General features: G+C 38.5%; 1 protein-coding gene across 2 annotated transcripts in view; it reads right to left on the bottom strand.

Annotated features, from left to right (window-relative positions):
- The window catches only part of LOC149012192 (protein EXPORTIN 1A-like), a 120604-nt gene that overhangs the window by 70381 nt on the left and 34053 nt on the right, over positions 1–16170 (bottom strand). For both annotated transcript variants that reach the window (XM_089157935.1, XM_089157934.1), the window contains exons 14-15: positions 1604–1807; positions 1048–1107 (exon numbers count right to left, since the gene is read on the bottom strand). In XM_089157935.1, coding sequence (XP_089014061.1) covers positions 1048–1107; positions 1604–1807 — 264 coding nt within the window. The remainder of the gene's footprint in view (positions 1–1047; positions 1108–1603; positions 1808–16170) is intronic.

Raw genomic sequence — 16170 nt, forward strand, 5'->3', positions numbered from 1 at the left:
TCACTTCATCCATTAAAACAAAAGTTCCAAGGTTAGTAGCAGATCGAGATCTTCCCCACCCCCATTATTTTCCCTTATAATTTTATTTTCTTGAGTTCTTGGACTTACACAAAGACACCCAAACATTCAAGGTCAGAATTATATAAATCTAAACCATCAAATTTGTCGCAAACTTCAGCCACGTCATCTCCCCAATCCTAGTGAGACTAATTCTAACCAGCCTAACCCTAGGATAGAGGTGGTCCTTTGGATTCTCATATTAGATTTCTATATTCCCTGAAACCTTGAATCAAGTACCTAGGTTTAGACCAAATTTCCTGTTTGAATGTTGCCAAACTTAAGGGATCATCCCCCCTACATCATCACATGGCTTTACTCCAAGTTACCAATCAACCCAACTACAACATCTCTAGTTCAAGTCTTGCACCCTACATCTCTATGAAACCTGCCACTACCAACTTTTTCTCTAATACTAATTTTAACTGTAAAGTATTCCCATTGGTTTTAGGCTTTTCCCTTACAATACCATTCAAATCCTTGAGTCAAAAGCATACTAGAGACCTCTTTTCGATCTTCTTATTTTCACCCAGGGAAAACTTAACCAACCTTTCAAAGAATCCTGATTTACCCCTTGTGAGTTGGTTTTGACAAGATCCTGGTTTATCAGGCCCCTGATCAATTGAGGCTAGAAAACCTCTTTAACCTAAAAGTGATGCCAATACGAAATCCTTTCCAGTCAGTTCATCTTCTCAAAAGTTCTTCACCTTCAGATGCCCATATTCTAATTTCCCAAACTCATGCAAGATTAGAAGTTTGGCTGCTTTCAATGCTAGGAAATTGGTATTCTGCAAAAACAACCAACTTACGAACAATAATTTCTTCTCAACAAGCATTACAAGTGGAGTTTCATACAGGGTACTAGAACTTACAAAGGACAAAAGATACACACAGCAAAGACATAAAATCATCCTGCGGCTTAAGCCAATAACAAACATACTATGTGAAGAATGAAGACTTTACAATGGTGAAGTTCTGTTATCCAAATACCTGCTGTTCAGTATCTTCATGATCCAGATGTGACAAATATATCAGAGTTTCCCTCATGATCTGCAGCATTGAAATGGTCATGCAGAGCCAAAGCAGACATACAGAAGAAAATCCAAAATTACACATTTGAAGGACAAAATAATGGTGCCCAGTAAAGCATAATTTTGTATATATAAATAAGTGAATCTGTCATTTGTCGTATCAGACTCCTCGGCCTACACCAAGTACTCGAGAGAAAAAAACTCTGGATTATGCAAATGTCATCAAAACAAAAGGTGGAGACAGCATATATCTGCATACTATTCACACCGAGCCATTGATACAGAAGACATTTTTTATAAGCAAATAATGTGAAATACTATAGCACATAATCTTTCCTTCTGGTACTAAAATGCATCGATTACAAATAAAATCTTAAAAAGGAAAAGGACAAGCACATCATTGTCTTATGAAAATGGTTGTTATAGAAACTATAAACATTTACATATTACATATTAATATCAAAATAGTACCTTATCTATATACACCAAGAAGTATAGAAAATAGACACACACACCTTATATTGTACAAGCACATCATTGTCTTTCATTGTTTCACGAACAATATTCCCATTTTCATCCTCGACAATCAAAACCTCTTCAGGTTTTGCCATACGACAGATCATCAACATTCTCAACTTTGACATAGGAACACCATAGAGCTGTCGTCGTTGGAGGAGTTGTGAACCAAAGCCATCAACCATGCCGGAAAGCAGCGGAATCTACAGAATTGTCAGAGATGTAGACACGTTAACTACAAAAACTTCAACTCAAAATCCAAGCATAGCTCTTCATAAAAAGAATGAGACTACACATTGAAGAAACTAATGAACAAAAGTATATAAATATAAAACCGATCCAAAAAGCATGAATATAACTGATACTGTGGCAGAAGATTATGATCTCCCAATGCCTAAGCACCAGAAACTGCAGGCTTCACAACAACACTAAGTATCAAACACAAACTCAGAACTATCTATGCAACAGAATTTTAAAAAGAAAAAGAAGAAAGAAAGTGAAGAAGGCATAAAATCTAAGATACATCCATGAGGCCGACACTGTTTCTTCTAAATCAATCTGCCGCCCTTCCCATTGGTGTGGTCTGTCTTGCCCTTACAGGACACAGTTGTCTTCCCAACAAGGTCTTTCAGTCGTGTCAAAAAGCACTTTCCAAATAAATTAAGAGTTTAAATGATGTTATTCTGAAGAGCTGTCAATGTCTTCCACATTTTTCAAGTAGACATGTGAATTGGTAGGATATTACCCACTCCCCCCATCTCCCCCCCCCCGGGCCCCCACCCCAATTGAAAAATGTCTTATACTAAAAGGGGGAACAGAACATCACTAGCTTTTCACCAACATTGGTTACAAGAAGATTTCCCATAAAATATATTGCAAACAGTTCCCTCTCCAGAGGAACATGGACCTGCTCTAACAGACTGCCATGCTGAAGCACCAAGACTGGCGAGCTTTTGCAACCTGCCTGTGCTCTTGGACACAGTTTTTTCAATAATTCATAAACAAGCAATGATAGCGGTCATACAGCAGTCAAGGAACTGAAAACAGAGAGAAGAAGGTGAGACGAGAGAGAGCCGAATGGAGAAAAAGAAGAAAGGAAGAGAGGGAGCCTAGAAGTTGCAGCCCACCATCTAGACCCCTGTAAATGGATAGCCGAAATCCGCCTCCGAATTTGCATTCGTATTCGTTTAAGGGTATCCGTATCCGAAAATTTTCTTACCGGAAAATATCCGTATCCATTCGCTAAGCAACCAAATTCGGATTCGGATAATTGCTTATCGGATGGGATAATATCCGGATAAATTTTTATCCGGATAGAGTAAAGTATTTAACATTTTTTCTTTAAAAATAGATGATAATCGGATTCCGATACCGGTAATTGGATTCAAATAGCGGTATTCGGTAATCGGAAATTAGAAATTTATAATAAAAATGTAAAAAATTGACAATTATCAATCAATTATCGGATCCAAATCCGCGGTATTCGGTAATCGGAATTTAGAAATTTATAATAAAAAATGTAAAAAAGTGACAATTATCAATCAATAATCGGACATTTTATCGGATCGGATTATTATCGGATATCCGATAAAGTTTCGGATTCGAATTCAGATGCCTTCTCTACATTTTTGCCGGATTTGGATAGAGGATTGGCTAATCGGATTTGGATTCGGATACTAGTGTATCCGAGCCGAATCCGGTCCGTTTACAAGTCTACGGCTCCATCCCCCTCATGCAGTAAAATAAATTGAAATTCCGTAATATTCTGTTAGTTTACTAAATTGGTTAACAATCAATCTAGATCACTTGGAAACAAATAAAACCATATATGTCGCACATATATATTTCCTAAAATAAATACACAAGAATCTAACCAAATAAGACCAAGTCTAACTGCCTAACCTGTGACACTTAGAATGACCAGTAAAAAGTCATGTAAAAGTAAAAACTAACATTTACTTAATCATTTAATACTCCCCCTCAAATTGGAGCATACCAATCACCCATGCCCAACTTGGAACAACTATTCTTAAAGATAGGGCCAAAAAGAGGTTTGGTGAAGACATCACCAAGCTCATCCAAAGAGGAAACAAAAGGTGTTTAAACCTTTCTCATAAGGACAACAGCGCGAACAAAATGACAGTCAACTTCAATGTTGCATGGTCATGGAACACCGGAGTACTTGCAATGTAGATGGCAGGTTGATTGTTGCAAAATATTTTCATTGATTAACCGACAGGAAGTCCCAGCTCAAGAAGGATTTCAGCCAATTAACTCTATAGTGGTATGGTCTAATATCTCAGTCCCTCAAAAAATCGAGATTTCGAGAGATCTCGCAGGATCTTGATTGAGAGGTGATAGAAATCCCCGATCAACTCGACCCGACTCAAGGACCCATCTCAGACGGTGTTAGGTCTCAGGTTGTGTTGGAATTTGGTATTTAGCCTATTTTAGGCCTTCTAAACACAGTGGTGGCCTAATGGCTTTAAATTTGTGAGAAAACAAGAGTATATAGGAGTAACAACTCAACCCTAACTTTGAAACTGATACACTGGAGGAGTGTAACATGCAAACTTATTAAGCATGATTTACACAAACATTACTTGATACAAATGAAAACATAAAGTTTTAAAGTCAAATAATATATCAAACACGTTCATTCATTTAAAATTTCACATTACAATATCTAGGTACTTAGTTACACCATGAGGGTACAAGCATAAAATCAATGACCAAGCAGCTCCACCAACACCTCCTCCATTAGTGTAGAACATAGTTTTTGGGGGGAAAAATGTGAAGCTTGGAAAGAACACTCACCTTGCTTCAAGATTGACTTCAAAATCAATAGATCTTTGTTGTAGACACACTAAACAATTTTGTTGAAACAGCCTAGGTAAATATCCAACCAACTTTCTGGTGAAAAATTCGGCCGGAAAACCAAAACTAGGAAAAGAGGGGAGTATCAAGACAAGTCGAGATTGAAATATCTCAACTGGTCTTAACTGACATGGGGTATCTACAAAGACTATGTTGAGTCGGGATCTCAGCCGAGATATTGTACTTTCTTGGTATTGAATCAACTCACATGAAATCTCGTCTCAAAGTCTCAAAAAAAGGGGATCTCGAACCATATGCAGTGCTTTGGGCCATTGCTATATACTCGGCTTCTGCACTTGATCAAGCAACAGTCTACTTGTTGCTTTGCCAAGTAAGTAACAAAGTAGCCACTCATAAATGTGTGATATCTAGTTGTTAACCATTTAATATAATATAAGATCAATAATGACCATGAGTACAATAGATCAGTCCCTTCCTGGGTGCTTATTTAAGATACTGCAATACACGACAGACTACTTCCCAATGTATTTCTTTGGAGAGCGTATGAAGGGCTAACCGTTCCCAAAGCAAAGGATATGTCCAGCGTAGTAACCGCTAGGTAAATAAGATTTCTTACTAACCTCCTGAACCGATGTTCATAGTCTTCACTATCGATGGTGCCAAACATTTTAGAGGATCGATAGAGGTATCAGCTGGTTTGCAAGCAAGAAATCCTGTATCAATTAGCAAGTCAAGCACATACTTTCTTTGCGATAAATTATTTCCTTTCTTGTTGCAAAAACTTCAATACCCAGGAAGTATCGTAACCTGATGTAAACACAGTTGACCACCCTTGGCTGAACCCTAAAGTAGGTCCCTCTAGGGCTGGCTGAACCCTCTAGGAGGGGTATTTTGGTCATTTTAGCCCTATTTTAGTGGCTGGTTTATTTTCAGAATTTTATCCTTTATTTTCTGAAGAGTTCCAGTCAGTTAGGAAGTCTTTCTTTGAATTGTGATTGAGTTGGGCAAGTTGTAGACAAGAAGACTCTTTCTACAAGAGAGGGTACCTATTTTGTAGGAGTTTGCTTTTTATTGGAGTTTGTCTTTATTAGTGGTTGAGATACTAGTTAGTAGTTGAGTGTCCTGAGGATTCTTTTTTAAGTGAACTTCCTTAGAGTTTTAAGTTATTTAGTCTTATATTTTCAGCATGTGCCTTTAGATGTTTCGATTCTATTTCAAGGATTGAGATTATGTGCTGGGATCCAAATCTAAAAAGGAATCCCACTTAGTGTTAAGAGGCTTTTCGTAGGCTATAAATAAGAGCCTATATTCTGTTTGTAACTTAAGTTTGATTATTGAATAAAATTGAATTAAGGATCATGGTTCCTAGTTGAGGGGGAGGCCATGGTTGAGAATTGAAGAGTTTTGTCCAAGCATCAACATCTCCATCATTATTTCCAGCATCTTCAAGCATTCAAAGTCATCTTACTCAAGTACAGCAAGTAACAAGTACAGCAGCCCCCCCCCCCCCCCAATCCTTTGCCTCCTCTCTCTCCCGCATCCCTCTCCCACCCTTCCAATTCCTTGCACAGCCCTAGAAGACCCACCCCACCCAATGGCAGGCTCTAACTCTCTCTCCCCTTCCCCTTCATTCCCAGCAAGCCCCAGCCCCTCCCTCATCTTCCCCTACCCCTGCAAGACCCTCCCTCTCCTTCCCCTGTTAATCGCATACATGTAAACCCCTCCCCCTTGTTGTCACAACACAGCAGCTGGCCTCCAACCCTGCAGACCCCTTTAGCCCCTGCCCTCACCTCTACGACCCTCCCCAAACCATCCCCCACCTCCCTGCCCCTTGCAATAGCCACCACACCTTCCCTCTCCCTCTCGGACTCCCGACACTCCCCTCTTTGACTTGTGGCAACAGTGGCAGAAAAAAGAAAAGAAGAAAAAGAAAGAAAGAATCAAGATTGCATAGAGATCCACCTATACTCTTCCCAAGAGTCGTTCCCAAACCATCCAAACCCCTACTGCAGCATTCCTTTACCTTTCCTAATTTCCCTTACATTATTTTGTGTACCCTACTACCTAGAAAACTATTTCATCTTGGGTTTTGACAAAACCCTAATTTTACCCTTTTTTCCAAAAGCCTTCCCACATAATTTTGAACTGACCAATATCCCTAGTAAGAGATTCCAACAACCTTCTTGGATACCCATAGGCATTCCATAATAATTTTACTTTATTTGCTAGAAAATTCTCGGCAAATCCCAAATTCTACGGAGATTCTCCTAAAAACCCTAGCCCTATAATTGGATTTACATCAGGACTTAGATCCTTCATTTGGGAATGGCGATGAAGGCAAGTCTTTGCATCTGCTATATCAGTAGCATCATTCCCAGAGATGATGATATCATCAACATACACCACATGTAGTAAATTGCTACATGTGAATTCTAGCTGTGAACAAACACAAACTGATTCCCAAAAGAGATATCAATTATTTATTCAATGCAAACAAAGTTTTACGATGATAGACTGGCTTATTTATAGCCTCATATCAAAAGGAAAACCTAGCTCAAACTGAGAGACTATTTGGACTCAACTAAAATTTAGAAACCTACTTAACTAGGGTTTCCTTTCCAAGTTAGGATACCCTTTTACAATTAACTACCAACCACACAAATTAAAAAGAACTCTTCTCGAAATAAAAGTCCTACCTATCTATAAGAGTCCTACTTGAAAGAAAAACTCCTTAAGAAACAAGAACCCAACTACTAACTAAAACTGAAACTTCAAAACAAAACTGAACTCTGAAAATTAAAACTAACATTCTGAAATTAATATCAGCAGCTAATTATGGCTGGAAATTGACCAAAATGCCCCTTTTAGGGTTTGGCCAGCCCTATATGCGCCACCTTGGAGTGGCCTTGGGGCCCACACCAGGGTTTCAACCAGGGGGTGACCCTTGTTCACATCACCAGACATAGAGCAAGAGGACTACTTGCACAGACAATTGTAAACAGTAGCAGCAGTATAAATGTAGTTTCAGAAAGTCTTGTGAAAAGGGCAAGACTCAAGCCAGAGAAGCACCCCCCCTCCAACCATACAAGGTCCCACTCCTCAACAGTGCCAGACTTGAGGCAACATCCAGGTGCTTAGTTCTAGCGACTCTACATTCCTATTTAGACGAAATGTGGAATGATGTGGTGATATCATTCTTGAAAGACCCTGGTTATTCAACAACAAATGTCACCATTACTTTCTGAACATAGGGGACAAAAGATAGTAACAGTACCACTGCCTTTGAACTTACAAGAAGAAGCCAAGAAGAGGCAAGCCCCTAAGAAACAACCAGAGGACTCGAACCATAGTGAACCAATCTTGATGGTTCAATCCAATGGAGCTACAAAGAACCACAGCAAAATTACAGCAAAACTTCAGGGAAACATGAAGCTCAGAAGAAGACCCCTCTTTCTTCAGAGATGAATGCTTCAAGAGGGGGATAATTGATGTAATCTGTTTCCAGGAGTTATATGGTCTAGCGTTGTTCCCCTAAATCAAACCAAGGGTATTTTGGTAATTTACCAATTTTTGGGTGTTCCTGGGTCCCATCAATCAATTTTTCTTTTCTCATTTGGTTTAGTATTTTATGAGTTATTACAGAGTCTTTGTCTAAGGGTGATTCCCAATTGTGTTAGGATCCCCTAATTTAAGTCTATTTTTTATAAGGACTCCATATCTACTAGGGGTGTTAAAAAACCCCTGTTGACCCGGCCCGGCCAAAGCCTGCCTTGAGCCCAGCCCAATCTCAGCCTGATTTGTTCAACCCAAAGGGAAGGCTTGGGTTACAAAATAATCAACCATGACAGGGTCGGGTTCAGGTTTAGCCCTTGGCCCAACCCGACCCTATGTTAGATTGTTAGTGTTATTTAGTTAAAAGTTATATTTATAACTTAAATTTAATACAAAAGCAAAAGTAAAACAAGTGCAGCGCTGGTCTATTGGTAAAATCAACACTTTTCAAAGAGAAGGTTGTGGGTTGGATTCTACTAGATGGCGCCTTCATCCTTTTTTCAAAAATAAAAAATAGGGTCAGGGTCAAGATTAATCAGAGCAGGTCGGGTTGGGTTGGACCCTGTTATGATCAGGTTAGGGTTGGTGATTCTTAAACCCTGCCATGGTTGGGTAGGGTTTAGGTTTCAATTTCAGCCTCTAGGGTCAGGTTAGGGTTCAAAGCTGGCCCAACCCAACCCGGCCCGTTGACACCCCTAATATCTACTCTTAGAATCCTAATTGGATCTCTCTAGAGTAAGTTATGATAGAGTCCTTGTTTATGTTGAAGGTTGTTAGTCAAGTTGAAGGCCTAATTAGAACTAGTACGCCAGTTTGAAGTCAATTAGGATTCCTAATTTGTCATATTTTGTTTCTTAATTTGAGGATATAAATAAAGCCTCTTTGCTCTGTAATCAACAAGTTGAATTGAATAAAACTATATGAGTTTGGAGACAAGCAAAGTTGTGGCTTCCTTGGGAGGGCCACGACAGATTTGAGTGCTCATCTTCTTCAACATTCAGCCTTCTTCAAATCCAGAAGCAATTCAACTATAACAGCAGCCTTCCTTCTTCTCCAAGGTAAGCACAGCCCCTCCCCTCATAATTCCAACCCCTTTCCCCTTCCCTAACCTACCCAAACACCCCTCCCACTTTTCTTCTTCTAGTAACAGCAGCAACCCCCTCCCCTAGAACTCTCCTAGATCCCCACTCCTATCCCCTCCCTTCTCCTCCCTATAGCATCGCAACCTTTTGCTTCCCCTATAACTACTTTTAATTCCCTTCATCCATTAGGTTCTAAAATTTCCGCAATTCATCTTCAAACTCTAGAAACGCAAAACCCTAGTTTCATTATAACTCCTATATCTCTCCAACCCCAATTCCAATCACCTTACCCTTTTAGGATTAGCTACCCCCACCCATCTCTCACACTGGATCCCATCCCCAGCCCAATCCAAGAATCTTAAAACCTATAGGACTCTGCAAACCTATCCTAAACCAACTCGGACTGAACAAAACCTATTAAAAATAACCTAAAATTACAAACCACCAACATCAGCCCCTATCCTAAGCCAATCGAAACCCTTAGACATCAATTGTCCAATCCTAACTTTTAACTTCAGTGCTGGAATTAAAGTACAGCAGCAGACCTGAAACTGTTCAGCCTATTCAGCCTTAAGTCCCTTAAAACCCAAACCTAGACTTATCACCAGACCTGAAACTAAAATTACAGCAACACTACAAGCTTCAAAACTATTTCCCTCGTCTCTACGACTGGCCGAACCCTTCTAGGGTATTGGTCGTCACTTTAAACCCTAATTCTTCCAAGAAATCTCCCATAAGACTCTGTTTCCTTGATCAAGGATCCTAGAGTGAGCCTAAATCTAGGGCAACATCATTACAAGGTAAACCCGACAATTCTGTTTCACATCAGTCAGCTATCAGATGGTGGTACATTTGTAATTCCTCAGGATACCCCTCATAAGCAAGGTACGAAATTTCGCTGGGTGGGTTTCGGTGTTTTGCCACCTAGTGGAACCACCAAGACATATCACCAAAATTTGAGAATGTTTTGATGGAAGTTTTGCCCCCGAGTTGCGGGGGTATTTGAAGTCACTTTGGGCTGGTTTTTGGCATCTAACCTAATTTGAGGCCAATAAACAACTGGGAGTATTATTTTGGCCTAAAACCTTACCTAAATTGGTGTTCTCAATCGGCACATGCCCGGTTGTATGCAGGTGAAACTGAAAATCTAGAACATGAATATAAAGCAATGTAAATATGCAAATGAAGCAAGAGAATGTAGAGGTCTTCATTAAATTACAAGAAAGAAGTGAACAACTAAAATTCATTATACAAGTAGTCAAGTGTAAAAGTATAACTATAGAAGTGTAGGCAAGTACCCAGTGATCCCATCATCTCAATACCAAGTATTGTGCCTCGATGGATCCATTCCCTGCTAATGCTCTATCATACCATATATCATGTCCTCCCCCAACATATGTACATACTGACCCCATGAGGCCATGACATCCCCTGCTAATGGTTGTTGAGATAGTTGCAAACTGCAGGTCTACAAAAGAAGCAAAACTTCGACTATCGAATGGTATATATAGGCAATAAATCGAAGATAAATTGATTGAATGGCGATATATCGCCCATTTCAACCTTCACGCGATATATCTCCCTTTTTCGGTGATATATTGTTGACATTTTATAATATCGTTTTCACTAGGGTTTTTGTGTCGCTACTTACCGAAACATTGAAATATCGCCAAGCTTCGGCAACATTTCACACCATGCTTATAAGTACTTAAATAATTCAAAGTGATTTATCCCCTTGTGAAAACTGAAATATTTTCCATACAGCACATTAGTGCGGGAAATATAGCTGGTCTATGAATAACTTTCAAAAGATCATCCCACACTCCTGTCTAAAGCATTACGTTAGCCACAATAGGTTCAACACTGTTCCACAACTAGATCTTAACGGTCGAGTTTCCACGAATCCAATCAGTATGGGCAGCAACAGAGGTGGTAACCCTGAAGTCAGGATTGGGAGGTCTTCTTTTATATATTCAGTCTTTCCCTTTACATGAATATAGCCTTCAAGAGCCTGGGCCAATAATAGGTAATTAGATACACCACTAAGTTTAATACATTTAATTTGTACATTCAGCATATCAGTAGATACCTTAGGGTCAATCATGACAGGAGGACTAAATACATGTACACGAATAGATAAATGAACCAAACAAAGACCTTGAACAGCCAGCCAACTAGGTGCACGGTAGCAGCAACAGCAGAGGAATAAGCTTTGTTAGAATATCACTTTCTATTTTAGCTTAGGTTTTTATTTTGGTTACTTTCTATTTTTTTATTACTTGATTGACAAGTAAGCTCCCTAGATCGGATCCCTTTTAGTAGATTTGGGAGATTCTATGCAATATGTAAGTTTCCTTTTTGTTGTAACTCAATATAGGAAATTTTCCTACACTAAGACTTGATTTTACATTATAAATAAAGTACCAAGGGAGAGCCAAAAGATATATGCACAAGCTCTCTCCCTCTTCTCTTCTTCTCCTTCTCCTTCTTCTTCTTCGGTCTTCTTCTATTATTCTTCTTCCTTTTGAATTTCCTTTCAATCTCTAGGCTAATTACAGGTGCTAAAATTCTAACATGGTATCAGAACTTTAATTAGATACCTCGGTTGCTCCTTTTCGATTGTCGGTTTGAGAGTCATTTAGGTTTCCAGTTTGAAGAACAGAACCCTAGTTCAATGAAGATGATAAACTAGTTATTGAACTAGGGTTCCCATGGAGATTCAACATTAAAAAATAATAAAATTAATATTAAAATCAGTAGTTTGTTTTCGATTTTCTGACTTTCAATTGGAGGTTTTGCTTCGAATGGAAGTTTTTTAGGAAGTTCTAGTGCTCTGCAGTTGATATGCGATCTAACTGTGAGTTCTCTAGCGATGCGATTTGGTTGATCTGTAGTTGATCAGTTTTTCAGAGTTTCTGATCAATTTTTTTCTCAGAAACAATGGTTGAAGATGGCAAAGATGGAGATTCTGGGCGTGGAATTTAACTGCGCGTTAAGGGTCTCTTAGCGATGGATTGCTACTTGTAGATAGATCAAGTTCTTTCGGTTCTCTGTCAACATTCAACATTTATAATCTCTGTCGTGCTCCCCCAGAGCAGCACCACCGATTCACTACTTTAGTTTTTGGCCTTCGACCTTACCGGAAAATAAAGCAAATCGGAACAGCCAATAACGATTCAGTCGGGTTTGCCAGTTGTTGTATTTGCATGGCTTTCCAACCTCTTTCTGAGCATGGGTGAAGTCGTGAATGTGTAGGCCTTCCCTGCTGCAGCGTTTTCAAACTGTTCTGAGTTTTTTTGGTTGGTGTTTTCTTGGTTTAAAAAAATAAATTAATCAATTCAAGTTGAAGAGACAAGGAGGAACATGATTGCAGGCGTTGTCTCGTTATCTCTTGAGGGAAGATGAAGTGTATCTCTCCTCCATTGTCAATGCAGTCTTGATGCCTTCCTGACGCTATCTTGTGAGGTTGAGTTTCAGGTTCAGAATCATCTCTTGAGGAAAAAGAAGGTTCAATTTTCTGGTTCAATTCTGGTTCAGCTTTGTTTTGGGTTCAAATTTTAATCCAGTTTTTCGAATCAATTCTGGTTCAATACCTGGTTCGTTTTCTAATTTTATTTTCTGTTGTTCTTGATTCCCGATTCTGTTCCTATTCAATTTCTGGTCATGTTTTTGGATGTTGTTCCTGATTTGGTTTCTTGATTCCTAAACTTGCTTTATTTTGTGTTTCCATTATTGGGGTGCTTCCTTAAATTTAGGCTTCCAAATGTACTCTTTTTTTTTCTCACGGGGGGTTTAAATGTTTTTTTTGGGGGGGACTTCTCTACTTACACTCGTGCCATTCCAATTTCAATTTTGTGATATTTACAAATTCACCATCCCTTTCCTTTATTTGTCATTCTTGTCCGTTAGGGAATTCCCTATATTGGATATTAGTTGTCATTAATTATCCATGTGTAATGCTACACGTGAGCGGGAGATTAGAGACTATTTCCATATCTACTGAGGGTGTGTTGGAGAATATTATTGGCAAAGAACTTTATCCTTCTAAGATTGTTTCTACAGCAACACTCATACCTACTTTTACCTACCTTTTACACACTTGTGGTCCATAGTGACCTATCTACCTTTTATATATATATATATATATATAAACACACACACACACTCACCCCCCTACCTGTTACGCACTTGTGGTTTGTAGTGACCTATACTACATTTTCCATATTTATGGTCCATAATAACCTATATTACCTTTTACCTACCCAGTCCATAATAACATGTACTACCCTTTTACTTACCTACTTGGCCCATAGTAACCAATATTGTTCCATTTACCTACCCATAAAGATTTTAACTACTACTTGCCTTCTTGAGAAGAGCTTATATGCAACATAGGAGTTGGACTTTTTACCTACTTATGTGGACACTGGAGATGCATATTTTCATTGTTGGATGGTTCATTGACAAGAAGATTAAGTTGTTGTTGACTATCTCCTGGGTGAAGTACTCTCAGTGTTTATTGGAGTCTTTTATTGCTACACGGTTCAAGACTAGTGCTGCCTTTCAAGTTTATTCTTATTTCTTTGTGAATGCTCCAGCTTGAGGGGGAGTCTCGACTATCGAGAATTGAGCAACATTGGTGCTCAAGTACTTGAGTTTCTATTTTTAGAGAAGACTCCTTGGTGCTCTCAGTTAGATGGTTGCTTGGTGTGCAAGAATTTGGAGTTCAGAAGTTTCCTTTTCAGTTACTCTCTAACTTCAGCTTACTTTCTATTTTATGTTTCTTTTTTGGACAAAAAAATTCTCTTACTTGTTTGTTCTGTCCTTTCTTTGTAACTTTGTTTCTATTTCTGGGAGGAAGTTCAATCATCCTCCAAGCATGTAACTTACAGCTTTTTACTATAAATAAGAGGTGCTTGCGATTCTGCAGAGGTTTAGTCAAGAATCGCAGGGAATTGCTTCCTTTTGCTGGCTCAATTTCTCTTCTTCTTCTCCCACTTTTTCTTCTTATTAGTTTTTTTTCTTCAAGTGTGGTCCTGATTTGATTCTAAGAAGTTGGTTTGTAAAATGATATCAGAGCAGGTTTAATCAACCTAGGGACTACTTCTTTCTCAATTTTTGAAAAAAAAAAATTTCCTGATTTTTTTTCTTCAACCTGGTGTGCAGCCCCCTATCACCGCTGTATCCATGTAATTAAGATCATCCTTTACCAACTTGTGACATGATTTTTTGTCTATCTAATATTGCTACTGAAAGCCTAGAGGACGAAGGCTGTTTTTGTCATTATTTATTCAGTTTGTGGTCTACTGAAGATATAAGCTCCAGTGAAAATCCTCTTGCCATTATTTTTTTCAGTTTGTGATCAGCTGAGATACAAGATCCAAGGAAATTTTTCTTCACTATTCTAGGAATTGACTGCACCTCTAGGAGGTCTTCCTCTTTGTCCAATGGAGTATGAATCTTATCCACAACCTACATCGACAATTACTCTTTTGAGGGGAAGCTTCTTTTCCTGCAACTGTGAGGCATTTTTTTACCTATTACTGTTGGTCCCATCACTACTGTTATTGCTGCGATGTATTTTTGCATATACTTTAATTTCTGTTAATGGCTAGTTTTTGGATCTTTAGGACATACTACTAATTATTGGCTCTTCCTCTAATATTGGTTGGTGCTTCCGTTATGGCTAAGTGGTTTAGTATTTGCTACTGCCCCGTTTGAGTTGATGCTGGTGAATCAGAATTTCCTACTATAATGATTGGAAGTTCTTGTACTTAGATTCATCAAGTAACATGTTTCCTTCAAGTACCCAAGTAGCTCCTCAGTTCAGACTTTTAGATATTGGTAATTTGTTGTCATTATTTGTCCACGTGTAATGCTATCCGTGAAGGGGAGATTGGAGCCTTAGTCTATATCAACTCAAGTCTATTGAAGAGTATTATTTGTGAAGATCTTTTATCCTCCTAAGATGGTATTCTACAGTAACACCTCTTATTTGGTTACTTTTTATCTACCTACTTGGTCCGTAGTAATACATACTACTTTTTATCCACCTACTTGGTCTACAATAACTAATACAACCTTTTACCTACCTACTTGGTCCACAGTAACCTATATTACCTTTTACCTACTTACTTGGTCTGCAATAACCCATATTGTCATGTGTTATCTACTTGGTTTGTAATACCCATACTGCCTTTTACCTACCTACTTGGTCCCCAATAACCTATATTGTCTTTTACCTACCCACACTTTTAACTACTACTTGCCTTCTAGCAAAGAGCTTTGTATGCGACTTTTGGCTCAAATTTTATCTTCTTGTGTGGAGATTCCTCCCTACTACTGGCATTACTAGGATAGTGCGCTCATGATGTAATTGTTGGTGCTATACTTATAGACAAGGTTCATCTTCACCACCACCTATTACTGTCGTTCTGGGATGGTTCATTTGACATAAATATTGTTTACTTAAATTGTTGTTGGTTATCTCCTAAGTGAAGTACTATTGGTGTTTGTTATTGCCATATATGCTCAAGTGTAATGAAGTTCCTTGATATGTTCTTGTTATTCCAAGCTGGAGCCTTTGATATGTATACTCCAGCTTTAGGGAAGTGTTAGAATATTACTTTCTATTTTAGCTTAGGTTTCTATTTTAGTTACTTTCTATTTTTCTTATTGCTAGATTGACAAGTAATCTCCCTAGATAGTTTTCCTTTTAGTAGATTCGGGAGATTCTATGCAATATGTAAGTTTCCTTTTTGTTGTAATTCAGTTTAGGAAACTTTCCTAAACTAAGACTTGATTTTACATTATATATAAAGTACCAGGCAGAGCTAAAAGATACATGCACAAGCTCTCTCCCTCTTCTCTTCTTCTCCTCCTTTTTCTTCAGTCTTCTTCTATTATTCTTCTACTATTCTTCTTCTTCTTCTTCTTGAATTTCCTTTCAGTCCCTAGGCTAATTACAAGTGTTGAAATTCTAACAAGCTTCAAATAACGAAGGTAGATAGAATCAAAATAATGGCACCTGAGAAGCAGAGTTTAGAGTGAAAAAAAGACCCTCAACTGTGGAGCCATCCTACATTGACGAGAAA

This window comes from Hakea prostrata, chromosome 6, assembly GCF_041222555.1.
Source record: "Hakea prostrata isolate BN-2017 chromosome 6, UWA_Hpros_2, whole genome shotgun sequence".
Classification (NCBI taxonomy): Eukaryota; Viridiplantae; Streptophyta; class Magnoliopsida; order Proteales; family Proteaceae; genus Hakea; species Hakea prostrata.